The sequence below is a fragment of the Sinohyriopsis cumingii genome, chromosome 10, assembly GCF_028554795.1.
Source record: "Sinohyriopsis cumingii isolate HCF-2022 chromosome 10, ASM2855479v2, whole genome shotgun sequence".
Lineage (NCBI taxonomy): Eukaryota > Metazoa > Mollusca > Bivalvia > Unionida > Unionidae > Sinohyriopsis > Sinohyriopsis cumingii.
Genome location: NC_142970.1, coordinates 94,964,626 through 94,983,988, shown reverse-complemented (window position 1 = coordinate 94,983,988; position 19,363 = coordinate 94,964,626). Strand labels below are relative to the sequence as shown.

The 19,363-nt window shown below is 36.1% G+C and overlaps 1 protein-coding gene across 1 annotated transcript in view; it reads right to left on the bottom strand.

The window, feature by feature from the left end:
- LOC149790601 (uncharacterized) overlaps nt 1-19,363 on the bottom strand; it is a 400,967-nt gene that overhangs the window by 36,237 nt on the left and 345,367 nt on the right. The window contains exons 114-120 of the mRNA XM_089972700.1: nt 14,372-14,567; nt 12,589-12,734; nt 10,437-10,685; nt 8,343-8,616; nt 5,617-5,844; nt 3,253-3,588; nt 2,081-2,320 (exon numbers count right to left, since the gene is read on the bottom strand). Of these exons, the coding sequence (XP_089828826.1) occupies nt 2,081-2,320; nt 3,253-3,588; nt 5,617-5,844; nt 8,343-8,616; nt 10,437-10,685; nt 12,589-12,734; nt 14,372-14,567 (1,669 nt within the window). The remainder of the gene's footprint in view (nt 1-2,080; nt 2,321-3,252; nt 3,589-5,616; nt 5,845-8,342; nt 8,617-10,436; nt 10,686-12,588; nt 12,735-14,371; nt 14,568-19,363) is intronic.

Here is a 19,363-nt window from a genome sequence, read left to right as displayed (position 1 = left end):
CAATGACAACTCCCATCAAACATACTTGATGTTGCAAAAAATAGACAGTACTTTGGCTACATATAAACAAAACCTGCCATATATCCAGAGAATGTGTGTGTGTTTTCAGACTTAGAAAGTGAGTTAATAGGTCGGGGTGGGTGGGTGGGTGCACATGACCCAAAAACGCAATGTCATCCAATTGAGAATAAGATATCCTTTCACATAAGCCTAAAGAAACTGACTGGAAATCCAAATCTGAATAAAGGAATAAAAACTTGCCTCTTTTCTTCAAAGCATTTAATACACTTAAAAAGAACAAAAATAGCCGATAGACTTAGTATTGTCAAATATCATCAGCATTCACACAAACACTCACTTAATCACAACTGACTGACACTGAATAAAAACATACACCAAGTTTCTGTCTTTCAAATCCTTTGGAAGGCTAACTATAAGCTCAGTCAGACAGGCTTTACTACTATCAATATTTCAATAGTTGGTTTGATGTTATTGCAAGTGTTATTTGTATTCATCTTTGCAATCACTTAAGAGACTGGCTAGTACTATTTATTAAACCCAAATATCTTCTCTCAAATCAGACCACTATGAAAACTGATAGTACTGTACAATGTAGTAGTGTAATGCAGAAATATTTACATGTAACAATCATAATTATTTTCTCCAACGTGCAAAGAACTTTCTGGCCAATTGTCAACCTGACAATTCCAAAATCCTCACATTTTTGCACCGATAATTGATTTTACATTAAGCGATCAATTAATAAGAGTTGAGTAAATCATCCACAAAAAGAGATTACTTTGTGAAACTGTTAACTGTACTTCATGCACAAAAATGGATAAACCTAAAATATTCAGAAGTACATTGACAACCCTCAAATATGCTTCCAGGTTTAAGAGGTCACTGTAATACACATATTGTTATTTGCTTACTCACCTGCCATTTGTGCAGGAAACACTACATAGGTGAACTAAAAGGGAATTCCAAGTGAGAATAAGCAAAAATCCTAGGGTAACTGAAAAAAGGAGAGCCCAGTGTCTAAACACTTTAAGCAACTGAAGCACAACATTATCTGTGTTCACTATTAGATAACAGAAATCATCCTATCTGATCCAGAGCTCTCTAGTGGCAACATTAATCTAAAAGATAACTTTACTGGATACATCAATTACATTCTCTGCAACCAGGATGGACCAACATCTCTATTTAAATGGGAGTCCAGGCATTTATAACTTTAAATCTATTGAGGGGTTTAGGAAACACCTGTATAAGAAAATGAAAAAACTTTCACTAATCCATAACACAAATTATTGTACAAAACAGGATAGCAAGTGTGTTGCGGAATGAATTATTGTGCCAAGATGGGATGGTGAGTGCGATACAGAATGAAATACTGTGCCAAATAGGTTGGTGAGTGTGTTGCAGAATGAATTATCTTAGTTCCATAACAATTCATCCCAAGTATGAACAAAATCTACCAAGGTGTTTAGAAGTAGAAATAAATTTAAAAAAACTTCACCAAAACACTAACATACATTTTCTTGAATATGATCTTGAATCCAAGGTCAAAGAGGTGAATGAGCACATGGCTAAACAAAATCTCCTTAGCTTTATATTCCTTCATTCCAGGAATTAACCAAACCAATCAAGTTTATAATGGGTTTAGTTGCTAAACAAGCAAGTACAAGCAAACAAAACATAAGATTTTATAATGGGTTTAGTTTCTAAACAAACAAATGCAAGCAAAGAAAAAGACTTTCCCAAAATTCAATATAAATTTCCTGCGAAATATATCCGTTAACACAAGGTCAAAGGGTCATAAAGATTTCATGCCACATAAGATGAGAATATATGAAGGGCTTTAAGAAATATATGCTAATGAAGAACCTTAATCAAAACCTTTAAAAGAAACTCCTGATGTTACCATTCCCACTAAAAATGTGGCTACACTGTCTTGTTTCCAACCAGGGTGGGCTTCAAAACAACAACAACAACAACAATAATAATAATAATAATAATAATAATGATATTAATAATACTTTTAAGGCCTCTTGATACTGAGGTGACACAAGCTACATACCTGCCAGAGCTTCTTTATACTGTCTCAGAGCATCATGGATCCTCGTTTCACAGGCCAATACATTAGCGTCCAGTAGGGCCTGGTAACCTCCAGCAGATTCTGTTACTGTGGCATCCTTCAGGTAGCCACCATGGACATGCACTGTCTTACCACTCAGTGGTTCTGTGAAGGTGTCACCAGGGATTATTGGTGCTTTGCTATGGCGACCACTCTTGATTCCACCTACAGGCACCACTTCACCTGGAGAAGAAAAGAAAAATTTAAATTTTACTATATAAGAAAACAACGAAACATACAAGAAACAAAATTATATTTGATTTTGGATTGAAATTTAAAATAGAAAACTTTTGGATAACTCTCAAAGCTTTAAAGGTTTATAGCTGATTAAACATTATGTCTTTGCAGACAAACTGTATGACAGGCTATTTTTGCATAGGTATTACTTTTATATACTGAAAGTTTTAAGTTAAGGTAAGAGTGGTTGTATAAAAAGAGATAAAACAGTTGCTTGTATGTAGCAACAAATTCTAACTAATTCTAATTCAGGCATCACCCAAATTATCCTCTCATACTGTCTACTCCACTTCCAGCAAGATCACCTTCTATTAGAGTCAGACCAGCACCCAGATGAAACAAGAGGGAAGACAAATTCTAACTATTGTGGTCGGATATTGAACCTGCTTTGTCTGTCTCAGTCAGGCACCCATACCACTGGATTAAATGTCCAGATCAGCTAGACTGGCTATAAAGTTGTTCCACATATCTAGACTACTACACTTTTATTGCTACCAAATTTACTCCAACCAAAGGAACATTTGAGAATAAAAATGTGACATAATTCCAAATCTATGCTCTATATGTATGCATGTATGTATGTATATATGTATGTATGTATGTATGTATGTATGTATGTATGTATGCATGCATGTATGTATGATTGGGCACATCACCATAATACTGGCTATAATAGTGCAGTATTCATGTATTACTGTTGAATGGCAAAAAGGGACATGTCTAAAAATGCAAAAAGTAAGAATTCAAATAAAAAACTTTAGAAGAAAAACCCTGTGAAATTTAAACATAAATATATGTCTACCTGATGTACTACTAGATAAAATATAAAGACAACAAATATAAAAACATAAATTGAAAGTAAGAATCTTCTAACTCACCTGATTCTGGGTCCAGGGTAACTGCCAGAATAGGTACAGGATGGTTTGAATTGGGGTCAAACATAAGGGACCCAACCTCAATTGGAGTTTTCAGTCCTGTCACTGGATCTACATGAGTTCCGCCAATAGGCAACATGGCACCAGTCTGTGGGTGTAGGGTTACAGCCAGAATTGGTACATGAAGCCCACTCTCTGGGTCACTCATTGGGGCTCCATACTTAAGGTCACCCTTGTGCTGAAGTGGGTGGAGTTTGGTCTTCATCAGCTGACCTGTGCTGGCATTGGTTGGGTATGGTATGAAAGGTATGAATGGATCGTCAGATCTGGAGGCTTCACCTAGTTAAGGGAAACAATTTTCTTAATTACACAAGGTTGTCTCCCTTTCCTGTAAACAGCTGCAAATCCATTTTGAAACACTACTTCTAATATTAATAATAAATGTAACTGACAAAAAGTTTGTTCAAAAATGGATATATATATATATATATATATATATATATATATATAGCATGTAGGCTATATCAATGATATACCAGAAGATGTATAAATGTTTCATTAAAAGGAAAAGAGGCTTGCTCGAGTTTCCTTTCAATGAAATATTTATACAATGACTGATATATCATTGACACAGCATACCTACTATACATATATTATATATTTTATTTATATCACATACAAATACACATATTTGCACTTGAAATGGAGTTACAACATGCTCCTGACAACTGTGTATTGACCAAGTGAATGAACTCCTCACATCCCTGCGAGTGTGTCAGCTACAAAATGTAGTTCTACAATTTGTCTTCTTGTTCACAATCACATATGCAAATTGATAAGTTGATTTTTTTCTTTTTCAGTTTCTATTTTTATTCACATTTGTTAAATCAATATAAGACACACTCATGATTTAAACATGAAATATGGTTTTTATGAAGTAGTGCACTGCAAACATGCTTAGCTTCTTGTACACTGAACCTGCACTGTCAGGCATTCACATACTGGTGTATGGAAATTAGCGTGGAATAGAAACTAAGTGAAATGATGAACCAAAAAGAGGTAATTAAAATATTTTAATATATTGACAGTTCATCTAAGTCATTATTCTGCTTTAATTAACATTTCTAAAGACTATAAAATTCTCTCTCTCCCTCTCTCACATTGCCATCATTCATAAGTCCAGAGACATCATCCTATAACACAAGCAAAAATCCCCAACGATCATATTTTCATGGATTTTTGCTCGTATCTAGCTAGGATAATGCAGAGGGGGGGGAGCAGGGCAACCATTTGGACATTTTTATATTTAATAATTAATAATTGATTTTTAGAACATTATAATAGGTTTAAGAAACAATAACAAAGGAGTAAAACAATACAATATATGTGCCTCGTAACCGACAAATTTAACATATAGGCCTAGTGTCACTGGCTATTGCAATATGTATCATTGATATTACGAACACCTGATAGATCCCAAGGAAAGCGTAAACATACCATTACAACGAACCAGATTACTGTAGGCTACTTGGTACAAGTTCAGTTTTAATGTTTTCATCCAGTGCAATATGTTTTTCTCTCTCGCTCCAGATTTGTGCTTATTTTGTCATTTATGCATGAGAGGGGAATGGAAAAAAGAAAGGATTCCGATGAAATTGTGTACCACTTAAATATCATTTAGAGAACAGGGACTATTAATACTTTTTATCGTTATTTTCATATGTCATTTATGATTAATGAATGAGTAGAAATTCATCATTTATCTATAGGCCTGCGGCTGAAAGAATATTTATATATTCGTATTAGTGTCAATAGTATTGGTATATCAATTTGCTTTATACCAACACTTTAAATGCCATGTTATTTTCAATGCATGTGGTATAAATATATATATATATATATATATATATATATATATATATATATATATATATATATATATGCACACAACTTAGTTTTGACAAGATAAACTGATACAAATTTTGTGTTATATTTTAGGTAATATATATCAAAATGGCATGATATTATTATCATTATTATATTCTGAGTATTTATTAGTAATTCTTCTACAACTCGTCCAAATCGTCATCAATATTGTAGATTTTTAACAAGTCTATTTTATTTCATTAGATCTTGTTCTATTTGCATTTTTCATGCATAAGATTCATGTTGCTTTCTGCCTAACTAGTCATAACTATTTTTATAGACTTAAAAAATTTAACCATTCTGTTTTGAAAGAATATTTGAACTGTACCCTATACTCTTCCCCATTTGAAATGATAACTGAAGTAACTGACCTACAGCAGACATGACAAGTTGATAATTCCTGAAACTCGCTCACAAGAGCACATAACTTAAGCAACTCACATGTAGCAGAATCAACCACAAAGACCAGTCTGGAAGAAATGGGATCCAAGGCAACATTGCCTTGTATTGGTAATACATGACCAGTCTGTGGATGCACAAAAAAGTCATGTGGAACTTTTGTGATTGTTCCATCCTCCAGGATCATCTGAGCACCACTCTTTGCTTGTATGAGGCCAGTTGATTTATCCAGCTCGATGAGACTTGTGGCCTTGATGCTCATGTCTGGACCTGTAAATGGAAGAAAAAGTATGTATATATGTATGTGTGTGTGTGTGTTTGTGTGTGCACATGCATGGATGGATGGATGGATGGATGTATGTATGTATGTATGTATGTATGTATGTATGTATGTATGTATGTAAACCTCTCCCTTGATAACTCATGCACAATGGGGTCCACAAGCAAAGACTACACTATGAGCGAGGGGGTGAGCTACCGAGGGAGCTCAAAAAATTTAAAAAATTCACTCTGACATCGATAAAACTGTGTGTGTGTGGGGGGCAACATTAGGGAACTGGGCTGTTTAATAACTGAAACATCATTTTACAATCACGTCAATAATAATTTCTAATAATGTGCTTTTTCTTATGAAGTTGTTCGCTATTCTGTTTATTTTCAAAATGTCCAACATGTGAAAGATCATTCCAATTGTTTCAACGACCATCATGTGTATGCAAAAAATCTGTGTATTACATCACTGCTTTTTGTTTTCTTGATGAGTGTGGTTCCCGTAGTGGTGTTTAATAGCATCCTTCCAAATTGAGTCCCCAGAGCAGGGAACTAGACTAACTGTTGATACACCACCAAACAAGATTCCTTTCTTTCAAAAACACATGACATTTATTTTGTGAGACAATCTTCTACATTGTAACTCAAGTTTTGTATTGTTCAATTAGTACAATATTGATGCTGAAATTTCAGTGGAAGTAATAATGAAACTTCTTATCATCCTTGAGGATATATCTAAGTGCCAGTTCAAGAATTCTCTGAAACTCGCTTGCCCACAATGGACCGTATCTGTGAAATCGAGCTCTATATTTTACAGAGTATTCATTTCACTTGGCTGCCCTGCTATCTTTTTTCACAGTTATGAAAGAGTCAGTTAATTTAAGGTAGTTTATGTTACGTACACAACAACATTTATAACAGTATTTTTTTTAATTGTAGAAATTTCGTGCCTTTTTAACTTTTCTTTTATTCCACCTCCTTTATTTGATTCAAAAGACATAATTAACATGATATAATAGAGGAGGCCAGCTTTTAATTCAGTGCAACAATACAACAAATATTACAGGAAGTCAGTTATCAAAACATGGCCTGCACTTTACAGTAGATTGACAAATTTTATGTTTAAATACACATTGCATTTATGATGATTACACTTAAGAAGAACTAAAAGATAGAACTAGAACACAAATTTCAACTGATAAAAAAATCACTTCATTTATATTTATTTATTATAGTACTGCCTCCATTTTGGTGTAAGTGACATTTTCCTTACATATCGTTAATTGCAGTGTACTTGGAATGTTGTTTTAAAATAGTATGACCTATTTTTAAATTTGATATTTCATAATATTGATTAAAATGTTGATTAAAATTTCCAGGTCCTACTTATCATTTTCGACAATAAAACGAGCGATATATCAAAGTTTCCATCACCAATTTTGACCATGATTTTCTACAAGTTCAACAAATAGGGATCAATTTTTGGGGTATTTTCTGGTTTAAAAAATGGGACCCCGCATTATATGTGGGTTTGCAAGTTATCAGGGTGCAAGTTATCAAGGGAGTGGTGTATGTGTATTTATGTGTGTGCGTGCATGCATGCATTCATGTATCTGTTATATATGTTCATTATTTAAATTCCCTACAATTTTATTTTAATTGCAGAGCTCACAGTGCAAAGATGTATTTAACAACTAATGTCATATTGATGATGTCATACTGATGTCATAATGATGTCATATTGATGATGTCATACTGATGATGTCATACTGATGATGTCATACTGATGATGTCATATTGATGATGTCATACTGATGTCATATTGATGATGTCATATTGATGATGTCATACTGATGTCAGAATGGAATTATCATGTCAATCTCATATTTTATTTTGACCAATCATAAATAACATTACTTTTGCAAACTTGTTTCTGATTGGCTGATAGTGCTAACTCAGACATAAGATCATAGTTTTATGATCCCCATGCCTAAGCAGGGTATACATTACACAATTACTTATTAGATTTATTTATTATAAATGCCTAGGAAGTCATATTCAACAATGAAGCTTCTTTTGATAAATATTTTATAAATGGTTCTACCCAACAACAGTGTTACACAAAATGAACAGATGGATGTTTGGACACAATCTGAATAAAACTGTAAATAATAAAATAATAAAATACTTACGATAGACAGCTTTACACGACAAAATGTCTAGACAAGGTGGAAAAGTATATTAACTTATGAACTTATCAAAACTCGTTCAGGAGATAATAAATAAAAGAAGTGTGATGGATAATAGATTTCAGTATTCTTAACCCCATAGAACTTAATTTGCAGGGATTATAAAACTATGCCCAAAGTGAGAGCTGAACTCAACTGAAGTCATTCATGAATCAACTTTGCAACAACTCATATATATATATATATATATATATATATATATATATATATATATATATATAGTGCTTTATTCCTTTTATTCTTAATTACCAAATAGATCCTGACTGGTTGCTGGGTTCTTTCCACCAGGCAAAACCAGTCTGGCTCCTGTCCCTTGTCCAAGTATACCCCATGATCCCAGTCTCTCACTCTCTGATTTCACCTCCCCAGACATCTTTTCAATCAGGAGACTGACACGACGCTCCATTGCATTATGAGTAGCATGGTCAAACTCTCCATCCCTCATGAGCTGATTGCGTTGGATTTTATCAGTGTGTTCTGTCAGAAGTCTGTGAGCCTCCCGAAGAGCAGCTTGGTAATTTACCTATACAATGACAAACAAATCTATTGCTGTGCTGTTGTTTTCAAAGGTTCGATCCATTATTCACAAGCATCATATTTATCATGCTGGGTCACCATAAAATCTAAAGCATTATGAATTAGTATTTATAATAATTTTTTTAATGTTATGCATTGTTGGGACATTTAATAATATTTTTTTCGATGATGAAAATTTTGTGACACTTGTATTCTCTCTTCTTCCAATGGCTGTTTATTTGGTCAAATGGCATGACTAGTTGTTAATACTGTGATTGATTAGGGAATCAGATTTACTGACCTATTTAAGCAGTTTGCTGACAAAGTCTACAAATTAGGGAATCCAATTTACTAAACCTTGCAAAGTGCTTGCTGACATGGTCTACTTACCAACTCAGTAAACAGATTGTGTGTCTCATTTAAGTAAAAGTACATTTGATATACTGATATACTGTATAATAATAGTTATTATAGACTCATTTTTTTTCTCCATTAACATTACATTGTCAGAATCGTTCAGTATTTTATGATACTGCACTCACATTCACTTCATATTGCACTCACATGTGCCCAGTAGTGTATTAGTAACTACTCTGTAAACAAATCATGTACACTTACGTAGTAGGCACTTTACGTTTTGGTTGATTAAATTTGTTTCTGAATGAAGTAAAGCACATGTTTCGTGGACTGCCACATACCAGCTGCTTTGCCACATTCCATGTTAACTTTCTTCATACAATGTTTCGGATTTAGGCTAGCGATACATGCCAGATTTCATAAAATTATGGGTCCCTACAAATAACATGCAAGTGACAAGGCATAAACTGTCTTCTTTAGCTGGTAATAAAAATGGCAGAAAATATACTTACAGTTTTATAAATGTACTTTCTTAGTTCTGAAAATCCGAATTACATGAGCCATGTCATGGGTTTTCAAGCTAGATTACACATGTTGAAATTGTACTGTAATTTCGACTATATTCAAATGCATTTACATCCTCCTTACTGCACTCAAAATGAAATAAACATTATATTCCAAATCATCTCTCTGATAACTGCAATTGAAAGACTTCATATTTTTCCCACATTATGATTTCAAACATTCAATGACAGAACAGAAACATGCTTGCAGATGTCAACACACTGCACCCTTGCTGCTGAAATCAGATGTACTTCATGCAAAATTGGCACAGATAAATCCAGTCCATAATCAAAAAATTTTGTAGAATCAACAAAATTACCAAAATCTATTCATTCCAGATCAAATGGTAAAGTTGTTGCAATGTGCATTCATTCACAATATGACTCCAAATTTCATATTTAAGTAGACCAAAATGCCTTTTTCTTTTGAAAGTTATGTCTAGCGCACAAATAAGTTGAAATTTATCACGGCAGAATTATGTGTGCATTAATAATGTTATTGTTGTGTAATGATGAATCTGCGCTTGTGTATTTAGTTTGGAATATGGCATACATTCAGTTACTTTGTTTCTTGTAGAGTATTTTTGTTTATATAATTAAGCCTCAGGTAGAATAAGAAAATGAACATATAATAAAAAGGTTACTGCATTTGTATGCAAAAATATGAACTTGTTTTGTTGGTTGGATATACTGCACTCCCAAGGTTGTTCATATTTTTCCCTACAAATGCAGTAACCTATAATTATAGCATATCATCCAAAGCACTACCCACTGTTTAGTCTACATGTGATTGTATTTCAATCATCTGTGGGAGAAAATATTCAAGAAAAAATTATCACTGCACTGCCTGACACCATATTTAATCAGGGCCACTTACATCAATGAAAATTTTAATGTAAAATTCTACCTGATGGCTTTCTCTACACTTTTCATCTTCAAGTTTCAGCTCAAGTTGTTTGTGAAGAATTGAGCGGAACTGACGACCAAGTTCTTTTCGTCTCTCTAACTCCTCCTCTAGTGCGTGCAGCTTCTTTTCAAATGACATCAGATCTTCATCAGTGGCAAGTGCTGTTTTACCCTTTAGGTTCAGTTTAGCTGCCCACAGTCCCTTGAGAGAGTTTGTTTCCCCAGAAATCTTCTGGTAAAGCTCCTTGACCTGTTATACAGAGGAAAGAACATTAGAATAATTTCATTGAAAATTAAGAAAATGTCATGACACCTATCTCTGAATCCTCCCCAGACTCCTATTCATCCAGGTGGTGAAAAATGAGGGGAGGCAAGATGGATTTAAATCTTAAGTACATTTTTTTGCATATATGCTAAACACAGCTATTTATATATTAATGTTATTCTGACAGAAATAGTTTTTAAAAAATTACATTTGCAGAATCATGCTCTTTTCCTGTCCATTTTCTTTGTGGATTAATCTTCATAACCAGCTAGAGTTTGTCTAACATAGAAAGGAAATAAAAAAGTTTTACAATCATTTTTATTCAGCAAACTCCTACAGATTAGGTCAAAAGTATGGCAGCCTATCCAAGATTGGCCAAAAGGATTCACTTGGTAGTTTGAAATCTAAAAACACCTCAAAGGAAACTGCTACAAATTGTCACAAGTATGGCAGCCTATCTGAGATTGGCTAAAAGGATTCACTTGGTAGTTTGAAATCTAAAAACACCTCAAAGGAAACTGCTACAAATTGTCACAAGTATGGCAGCCTATCTGAGATTGGCCAAAAGGATTCACTTGGTAGTTTGAAATCTAAAAACACCTCAAAGGAAACTGCTACAAATTGTCACAAGTATGGCAGCCTATCTGAGATTGGCCAAAAGGATTCACTTGGTAGTTTGAAATCTAAAAACACCTCAAAGGAAACTGCTACAAATTGTCACAAGTATGGCAACCTATCTGAGATTGTCCAAAACGATTCAATTTGTAGTTTGAAATCTAAAAACACCTCAAAGCAAACCGCTACAGATTAAGTTACAAGTATGGCAACCTATCCGAGATTGGCCAAAAGGATTCAATTGGTAGTTTGAAATCTAAAAACACCTCAAAGGAAACTGCTACAAATTGTCACAAGTATGGCAGCCTATCTGAGATTGGCCAAAAGGATTCACTTGGTAGTTTGAAATCTAAAAACACCTCAAAGGAAACTGCTACAAATTGTCACAAGTATGGCAACCTATCTGAGATTGTCCAAAACGATTCAATTTGTAGTTTGAAATCTAAAAACACCTCAAAGCAAACCGCTACAGATTAAGTTACAAGTATGGCAACCTATCCGAGATTGGCCAAAAGGATACACTTGGTAGTTTGAAATCTAAAAACACCTCAAAGGAAACTGCTACAAATTAAGTTACAAATCTGGCAACCTATCTGAGATTGGCCAAAAGGATTCACTTTGTAGTTAACTGTTAAACTATACAGTTAATACACTGTAACAATTTCACATGTATTATTTGTATGACATGAAGCATCAAGCATGTACTTCCCTGATGGCAGGTACAACATGATTCCACTGTTTTTTTTCAAATAGTACAAGAAACAAATTACAACAGCACTTTAAGTTTTAGAAAAAAAAATTGTAAGGAAAAATCCAACAGCGTCATCACTTATCAGCTGTACTATGTGTCACATGACATGCACAACTATAAAACCGAAGAACTGCTAACAATTATACCACTGATATCACCACTGATGCCTGAAAAGCATATACATGTATTTTGCTATCTCTTCATCCAGGTGAGATAAAAATGCTTTATTGTATTTAATATGAAATTTTATTAAAAGAGTTGATCAATGTTATTCACCACAAAACTGCTTACAGTGAGTGGTACATTGTATTACCCAATGAGATACAAAGGTTTAATATCAATGAACATGATTCAATTTATCACAAAGCATTAAGGACTTTACATTATTCAATGTCATTGTTATGTTATTGTTTAGTGTTATGCCACACACTGTTGTGACAAGTTTTCATGATATGACAACATAATAATAATAATAATAATAAAGTTGAGTATTATGTGATAAACTGAGTTTAATCTTCTCACCTCCTCCTTTTGTTTGCCAATCACCTTGGTAACACTGAGGGACTGCTTAGATAGAGTATCATATAGAGTCTTTGAGTTGAATGCCTCAAGGTCAACTTGTTTGTCATAATCCCAGAAGTCATCATTCTCAACCTGTGTACCGATGTCTGCAATTATAAGTAGGTAGTATATATGAATAGTTATCATTTTACATTTACATCTAAATGTGTATTACATCCATCAACATTGTATTGTGAGTCACCAGTAAAAAGCGTTCATCGTTGTTAACAGCCACTTTTTAAAATCCTGTACATATGTACACAGATGTAGTATTATCACCTGTTAAGCAACCACCTGTTGCTGTTGTTGTTGTTGTTGGGTTTAATGCCATTTTTCAGCACATGATAGGCTATATATGGCGGCCAGTATTAATGGTGGAGGAAGAACCCAGAAAACCCCCGGAAAGAACCACTGACCCTTGAGAAGCTACTGGCAAGCTTTCTCACATACCCACATTGGCTGAATCTTAGACTCGAACTGCCGCAGACAGAGGTGAGATGGCAGTGATCCGTAACGAAGAGCGCTTTAGACCACTCGGCCACTTGGGGCCCCAAAATCCTGTCATCAGGCCAATCTCCCCACACTTTCATGTATAATTATGTTTACTGCTAAGTCCTCACATTTCCATGTACAATCATGTTTACTGCTAAATAATCCCACTTCCATGTACAATCATACTTACTGCTGAGTCCTCACATTTCCATGTACAATCATATTTACTGCTAAGTCATCACATTTCCATGTACAATCATGTTTATTGCTAAGTCCTCACATTTCCATGTACAATCATGTTACTGCTAAGTCCTCACACTTCCATGTACAATCATGTTTACTGCTAAGTCCTCACAATTTCATGTAAAATCAAATTTACTGTTGAGTCCTCACATTTCCATGTTGTTGTTGTTGTGGGGTTTAATGCCATTTTTCAGCACACGATAGGCTATACATGGCGGCCAGTATTATTGGTGGAGGAAGAACCCAGGAAGACCCGAAAAGAACCACCGACCCACGAGCACACTTCAATGTACAATCATGTTTACTGCTAAGTCCTCACAATTCCATGTACAAAAAACAAATTTACTGCTGACCTCACATTTCCATGTACAATCATGTTTACTGCTAGGTCCTCACACTTCCATGTACAATCAAATTTACTGCCAAGTCCTCACATCTCCATGTACAATCATGTTTACTGCTAAGTCCTCACAATTCCATTCACATATCAGAATACAATACAAATGTTTTTTTAAAATTTCACATAGACATTTCAGTACTTTAAGATATGAACATGCATATGTACATATTAAAAAGATTTCCCCCACCCCATGTTTAATAGTCCCCTGCAGGCACATACATGGTATGGATGAGTCTGGAGGATATTAACCAACTGATCTCAATTACTATTATATTTGGTCAAGGTATTTTTTGGACTTCACAAACATTTAATGTGTATGAATCTGATTTTTGTCTAAACTTACCATGACCCAAACCTCTGGCCTCTGACCTTTAGTCCCATAATCCAAAGATAATTTCTTACCCTAAATGCAGACAATCCACAATGTTTGGTCTAGAAACTTTAATCTACAACAAAAGATGATCAGCTAATCCCATTTAACATAGAAAGAAGGAAAGTAAAAAGACTGAGTTTAATCCAAAGATCCTGCACATCCTTAATGTACAATGGACACAAATGAAAAGTGATCACTATGCCAAGTTAATGCCAAGAACAAAACAAAAGACATACTTTCCAAGATGGCTGCCACTTCTGGATTCCTGGATGCAGCCACTTTTTGGCCATGCATATTTCGATGGAATTTCCTTACTGGATATACAGCTGAACCTTTACTGGAGTAATCATCAAAGTTGTACAAGTTTGCCTCTTTGCGATAGAATGGGAATAAGTATGAGTTCTTGGTCCATCCATATTTACGGAAAAGTATCTGAAAAAGAAAGTTTACTGTACAACTACCATTTTATGATGAACAAGGATCCCATGAAAGAACTGACTGTTGTGGAATCCACAGTAAATCTGTTTTTTTAATTCATTTTAACTTCTGAGTAGTGAAACCATCTTTGATATTCTTAAGAAACTCCAACATAGAAAATTGTGTAGCAAAACTATATTCTCATATGTTAGAGTTATCATATTAATGAGATAATTTCAGATGTAGCCACATGGTTAAAGCTATAATTACTCATTATTTAAAACAGTAAAGAAGCATCATTCAAGGTATTCTTCAGATATATCACCAAACTGGAGAACTAAAATCCTGAATGACGACCTCATATCTTGATATCAGATTGCTGTCAACTTGTTTATTCGAATGAAACTAAATACAACGTCTGATCAAATTTTTTATATAACTACAAGTAAGTCTGTTTACAAGTCATTGTCCTAACAAGTTGGTGTGTTTCTATACTCAGTGAAATACACAAATGTAAATAAACAATGACCTATTACTTGAAGCCAAGGTCAATAAGATTTGGTTTTCAAGCTCCTTCACAAATGTGCATATATATTGAGGGTCAGACATTTGGCATTTGTATTTAATGCAGCATTGTTTCATGAGCTATACATTACAGGTCTTTATAATCAATGCTGGAACGACTTTATGTGTGAAAAAGACAAAGCAGCAAATTACCAGTAATGTATCAGGTCTATAGCCATGATGACCACAGCAAACTAACATACCAGGACTATGGCCATGATAACCATAGCAAACTAATGTACCAGGCCATGGCCATGATGACTACAGCAAACTAATGTACCAGGGATATGGCCATGATGACCACAGCAAACTAATGTACCAGGCCATGGCCATGATGACTACAGCAAACTAATGTACCATGGCCATGGCCATAATGACGACAGCAAACTAGTATATCAGGGCTATGGCCATGATGACTACAGCAAACTAATGTACCAGGCCATGGCCATGATGACTACAGAAAACTAATGTACCAGGCCATGGCCATGATGACTAAAGTAAACTAATGTACCAGGCCATGGCCATAATGACTATAGCAAACTAACATACAAGGGCCATGAGTATGATGACGAGAGCAAACTAATGAACCAGGCTATGGCCATGATGACTACAGAAAACTAATGTACCAGGCAATGGCCATGATGACTAAAGTAAACTAATGTACCAGGCCATGGCCATAATGACTATAGCAAACTAACATACCAGGGCCATGAGTATGATGACCACAGCAAACTACTGTACCAGGCCATGGCCATGATGACTACAGCAAACTAATGTACCATGGATATGGCCATGATGACCACAGCAAACTAACATACCAGGGATATCGCCATGATGACCATAGCAAACTAACATACCAGGGCTATGGCCATGATGACCACAGCAAACTATTGTACCAGGCCATGGCCATGATGACTACAGCAAACTAATGTACCATGGATATGGCCATGAAGACTACAGCAAACTAACTTACCAGGGCTATGGCCATGATGACTACAGCAAACTAACATACCAGGGCTATGGCCAAGATGACTACAGCAAACTAACATACCAGGGATATGGCCATGATGACCACAGCAAATTAACATACCAGGGATACGGCCACAATGACCACAGCAAACTATCATACCAGGGATATGGCCATAATGACTATAGCAAACTAACATACCATGGATATGGCCATGATGACTACAGCAAACTAACATACCAGGGATATGGCCATGATGACCACAGCAAAGTAATGTACCAGGGATATGGCCATGATGACTACAGCAAACTATCATACCAAGGATATGGCCATGATGATGACAGCAAAGTAATGTACCAGGGATATGGCCATGATGACCACAGCAAACTAACATACCATGGATATGGCCATGATGACCACAGCAAACTAATGTACCAGGGTTATGGCCATGATGACCACAGCAAACTAATGTACCAGGGATATGGCCATGATGACCACAGCAAACTAACATACCATGGATATGGCCATGATGACCACAGCAAACTAACATACCAGGGCTATGGCCATGATGACTGCATCAAACTAACATACCAGGGATATGGCCATGATGACGACAGCAAACCAATGTACCAGGGATATGGCCATGATGATGACAGCAAACTAACATACCATAGATATGGCCATGATGACCACAGCAAACTAATGTACCAGGGCTATGGCCATGATGACGACAGCAAACTAACATACCAGGGCTATGGCCATGATGACCACAGCAAACTAATGTACCAGGGCTATGGCCATGATGACTGCATCAAACTAACAAACCAGGGCTATGGCCATGATGATCACAGCAAACTAACATACCATGGATATGGCCATGATGACCACAGCAAACTAACATACCAGGGCTATGGCCATGATGACAACAGCAAACTAATGTACCAGGGTTATGGCCATGATGACCACAGCAAACTAACATACCAGGGATATGGCCATGATGACCACTGCAAACTAATGTACCAAGGATATAACCATGACCACCACAGCAAACTAACATACCAAGGATATGGCCACGATGACCACAGCAAACTAACATACCAAGGATATGGCCACAATGACCACAGCAAACTATCATACGAGGGATATGGCCATGATGACTACAGCAAACTAATGTACCAGGGATATGGCCATGATGACCACAGCAAACTAACATACCAGGGATATGGCCATGATGACCACAGCAAACTAACATACCAAGGATATGGCCACAATGACCACAGCAAACTATCATACCAGGGATATGGCCATGATGACCACTGCAAACTAATGTACCAGGGATATGGCCATGATGACCACAGCAAACTAATATACCAGGGATATGGCCATGATGACCACAGCAAACTATTGTACCAGGCCATGGCCATGATGACTACAGCAAACTAATGTACCATGGATATGGCCATGATGACTACAGCAAACTAACATGCCAGGGCTATGGCCATGATGACTACAGCAAACTAACATGCCAGGGCTATGGCCAAGATGACTACAGCAAACTAACATACCAGGGATACGGCCATGATGACCACAGCAAACTAACATACCAGGGATACGGCCACAATGACCACAGCAAACTATCATACCAGGGCTATGGCCATAATGACTATAGCAAACTAACATACCAGGGATATGGCCATGATGACTACAGCAAACTAACATACCAGGGATATGGCCATGATGACCACAGCAAAGTAATGTACCAGGGATATGGCCATGATGACCACAGCAAACTATCATACCAGGATATGACCATGATGATGACAGCAAAGTAATGTACCAGGGATATGGCCATGATGACCACAGCAAACTAACATACCATGGATATGGCCATGATGATGACAGCAAAGTAATGTACCAGGACTATGGCCATGATGATCACAGCAAACTAATGTACCAGGGATATGGCCATGATGACCACAGCAAACTAACATACCTGGGATATGGCCATGATGACGACAGCAAACTAATGTACCAGGGATATGGCCATGATGACCACAGCAAACTAATGTATCAGGGATATGACCATGACCACCACAGCAAACTAACATACCAAGGATATGGCCATGATGACCACAGCAAACTAACATACCAGGGCTATGGCCATGATGACCACTGCAAACTAATGTACCAGGGATATGGCCATGATGACCACAGCAAACTAACATACCAGGGCTATGGCCATGATGACCACAGCAAACTAACATACCAGGGCTATGGCCATGATGACCACTGCAATCTAATGTACCAGGGATATGACCATGACCACCACAGCAAACTAACATACCAGGGCTATGGCCATGATGACCACTGCAAACTAATGTACCAGGGATATGACCATGACCACCACAGCAAACTAACATACCAAGGATATGGCCATGATGACCACTGCAAACTAATGTACCAGGGATATGACCATGACCACCACAGCAAACTAACATACCAGGGCTATGGCCATGATGACCACAGCAAAGTAATGTACCAGGGATATGGCCATGATGACCACAGCAAACTAATGTACCAGTGCTATGACAATGATGACCACAGCAAGCAGTCTGTTCAAAATTGAGTGAAAATAATGGGCCAGTCAGTGAAATAAATATTTGTGTGTGTGTGTGATTTATAAAGTAGCTTTATCAATATTAGTCATATTGCTTCGATGTTTGCAGTGTGGCAGCTTATAGTGTAGCACTTTGGCATCATGATGTAGACATGTGGTATCATGTCCCACCCAGTCACATCCTGACACCAGGTTGACCAGTCTGAACACTAACCTATTAATGCAGAGTGCCCAGTGAGGCAGCTGCTGGTACCATTTTTATAAGTCTTTGGTATTACTGCATCTGAGGTGGATGCTCTAAACACTTAGGCCATCAGAGCAGTTGAAATAAATATATTCTGCTGGTGATTGATGAATCACCAACTCAAAAATAACCACAACCACTAATTATTATAGCTTTTTCTTTAATATCACAGATTTTGTTTGAAATCTGAATCAATTTATCAGATAGTAAATTTTAGCTACTAGGAAAATTTAAAGAAAACTGAGTGAAAACAAAAGTGTGTTAGGTTGAATTTGTACACGTATAGTGAGAAAGATAAAGCTGACAAATCATCAGTTAACAAGGCCATAATTATTGCTGGATAAGCTTAAGTACACAATGTCTTGCATAATAAATTGATATGTAGTATGTAGTACACAATGCCCTTGCATAATATATTG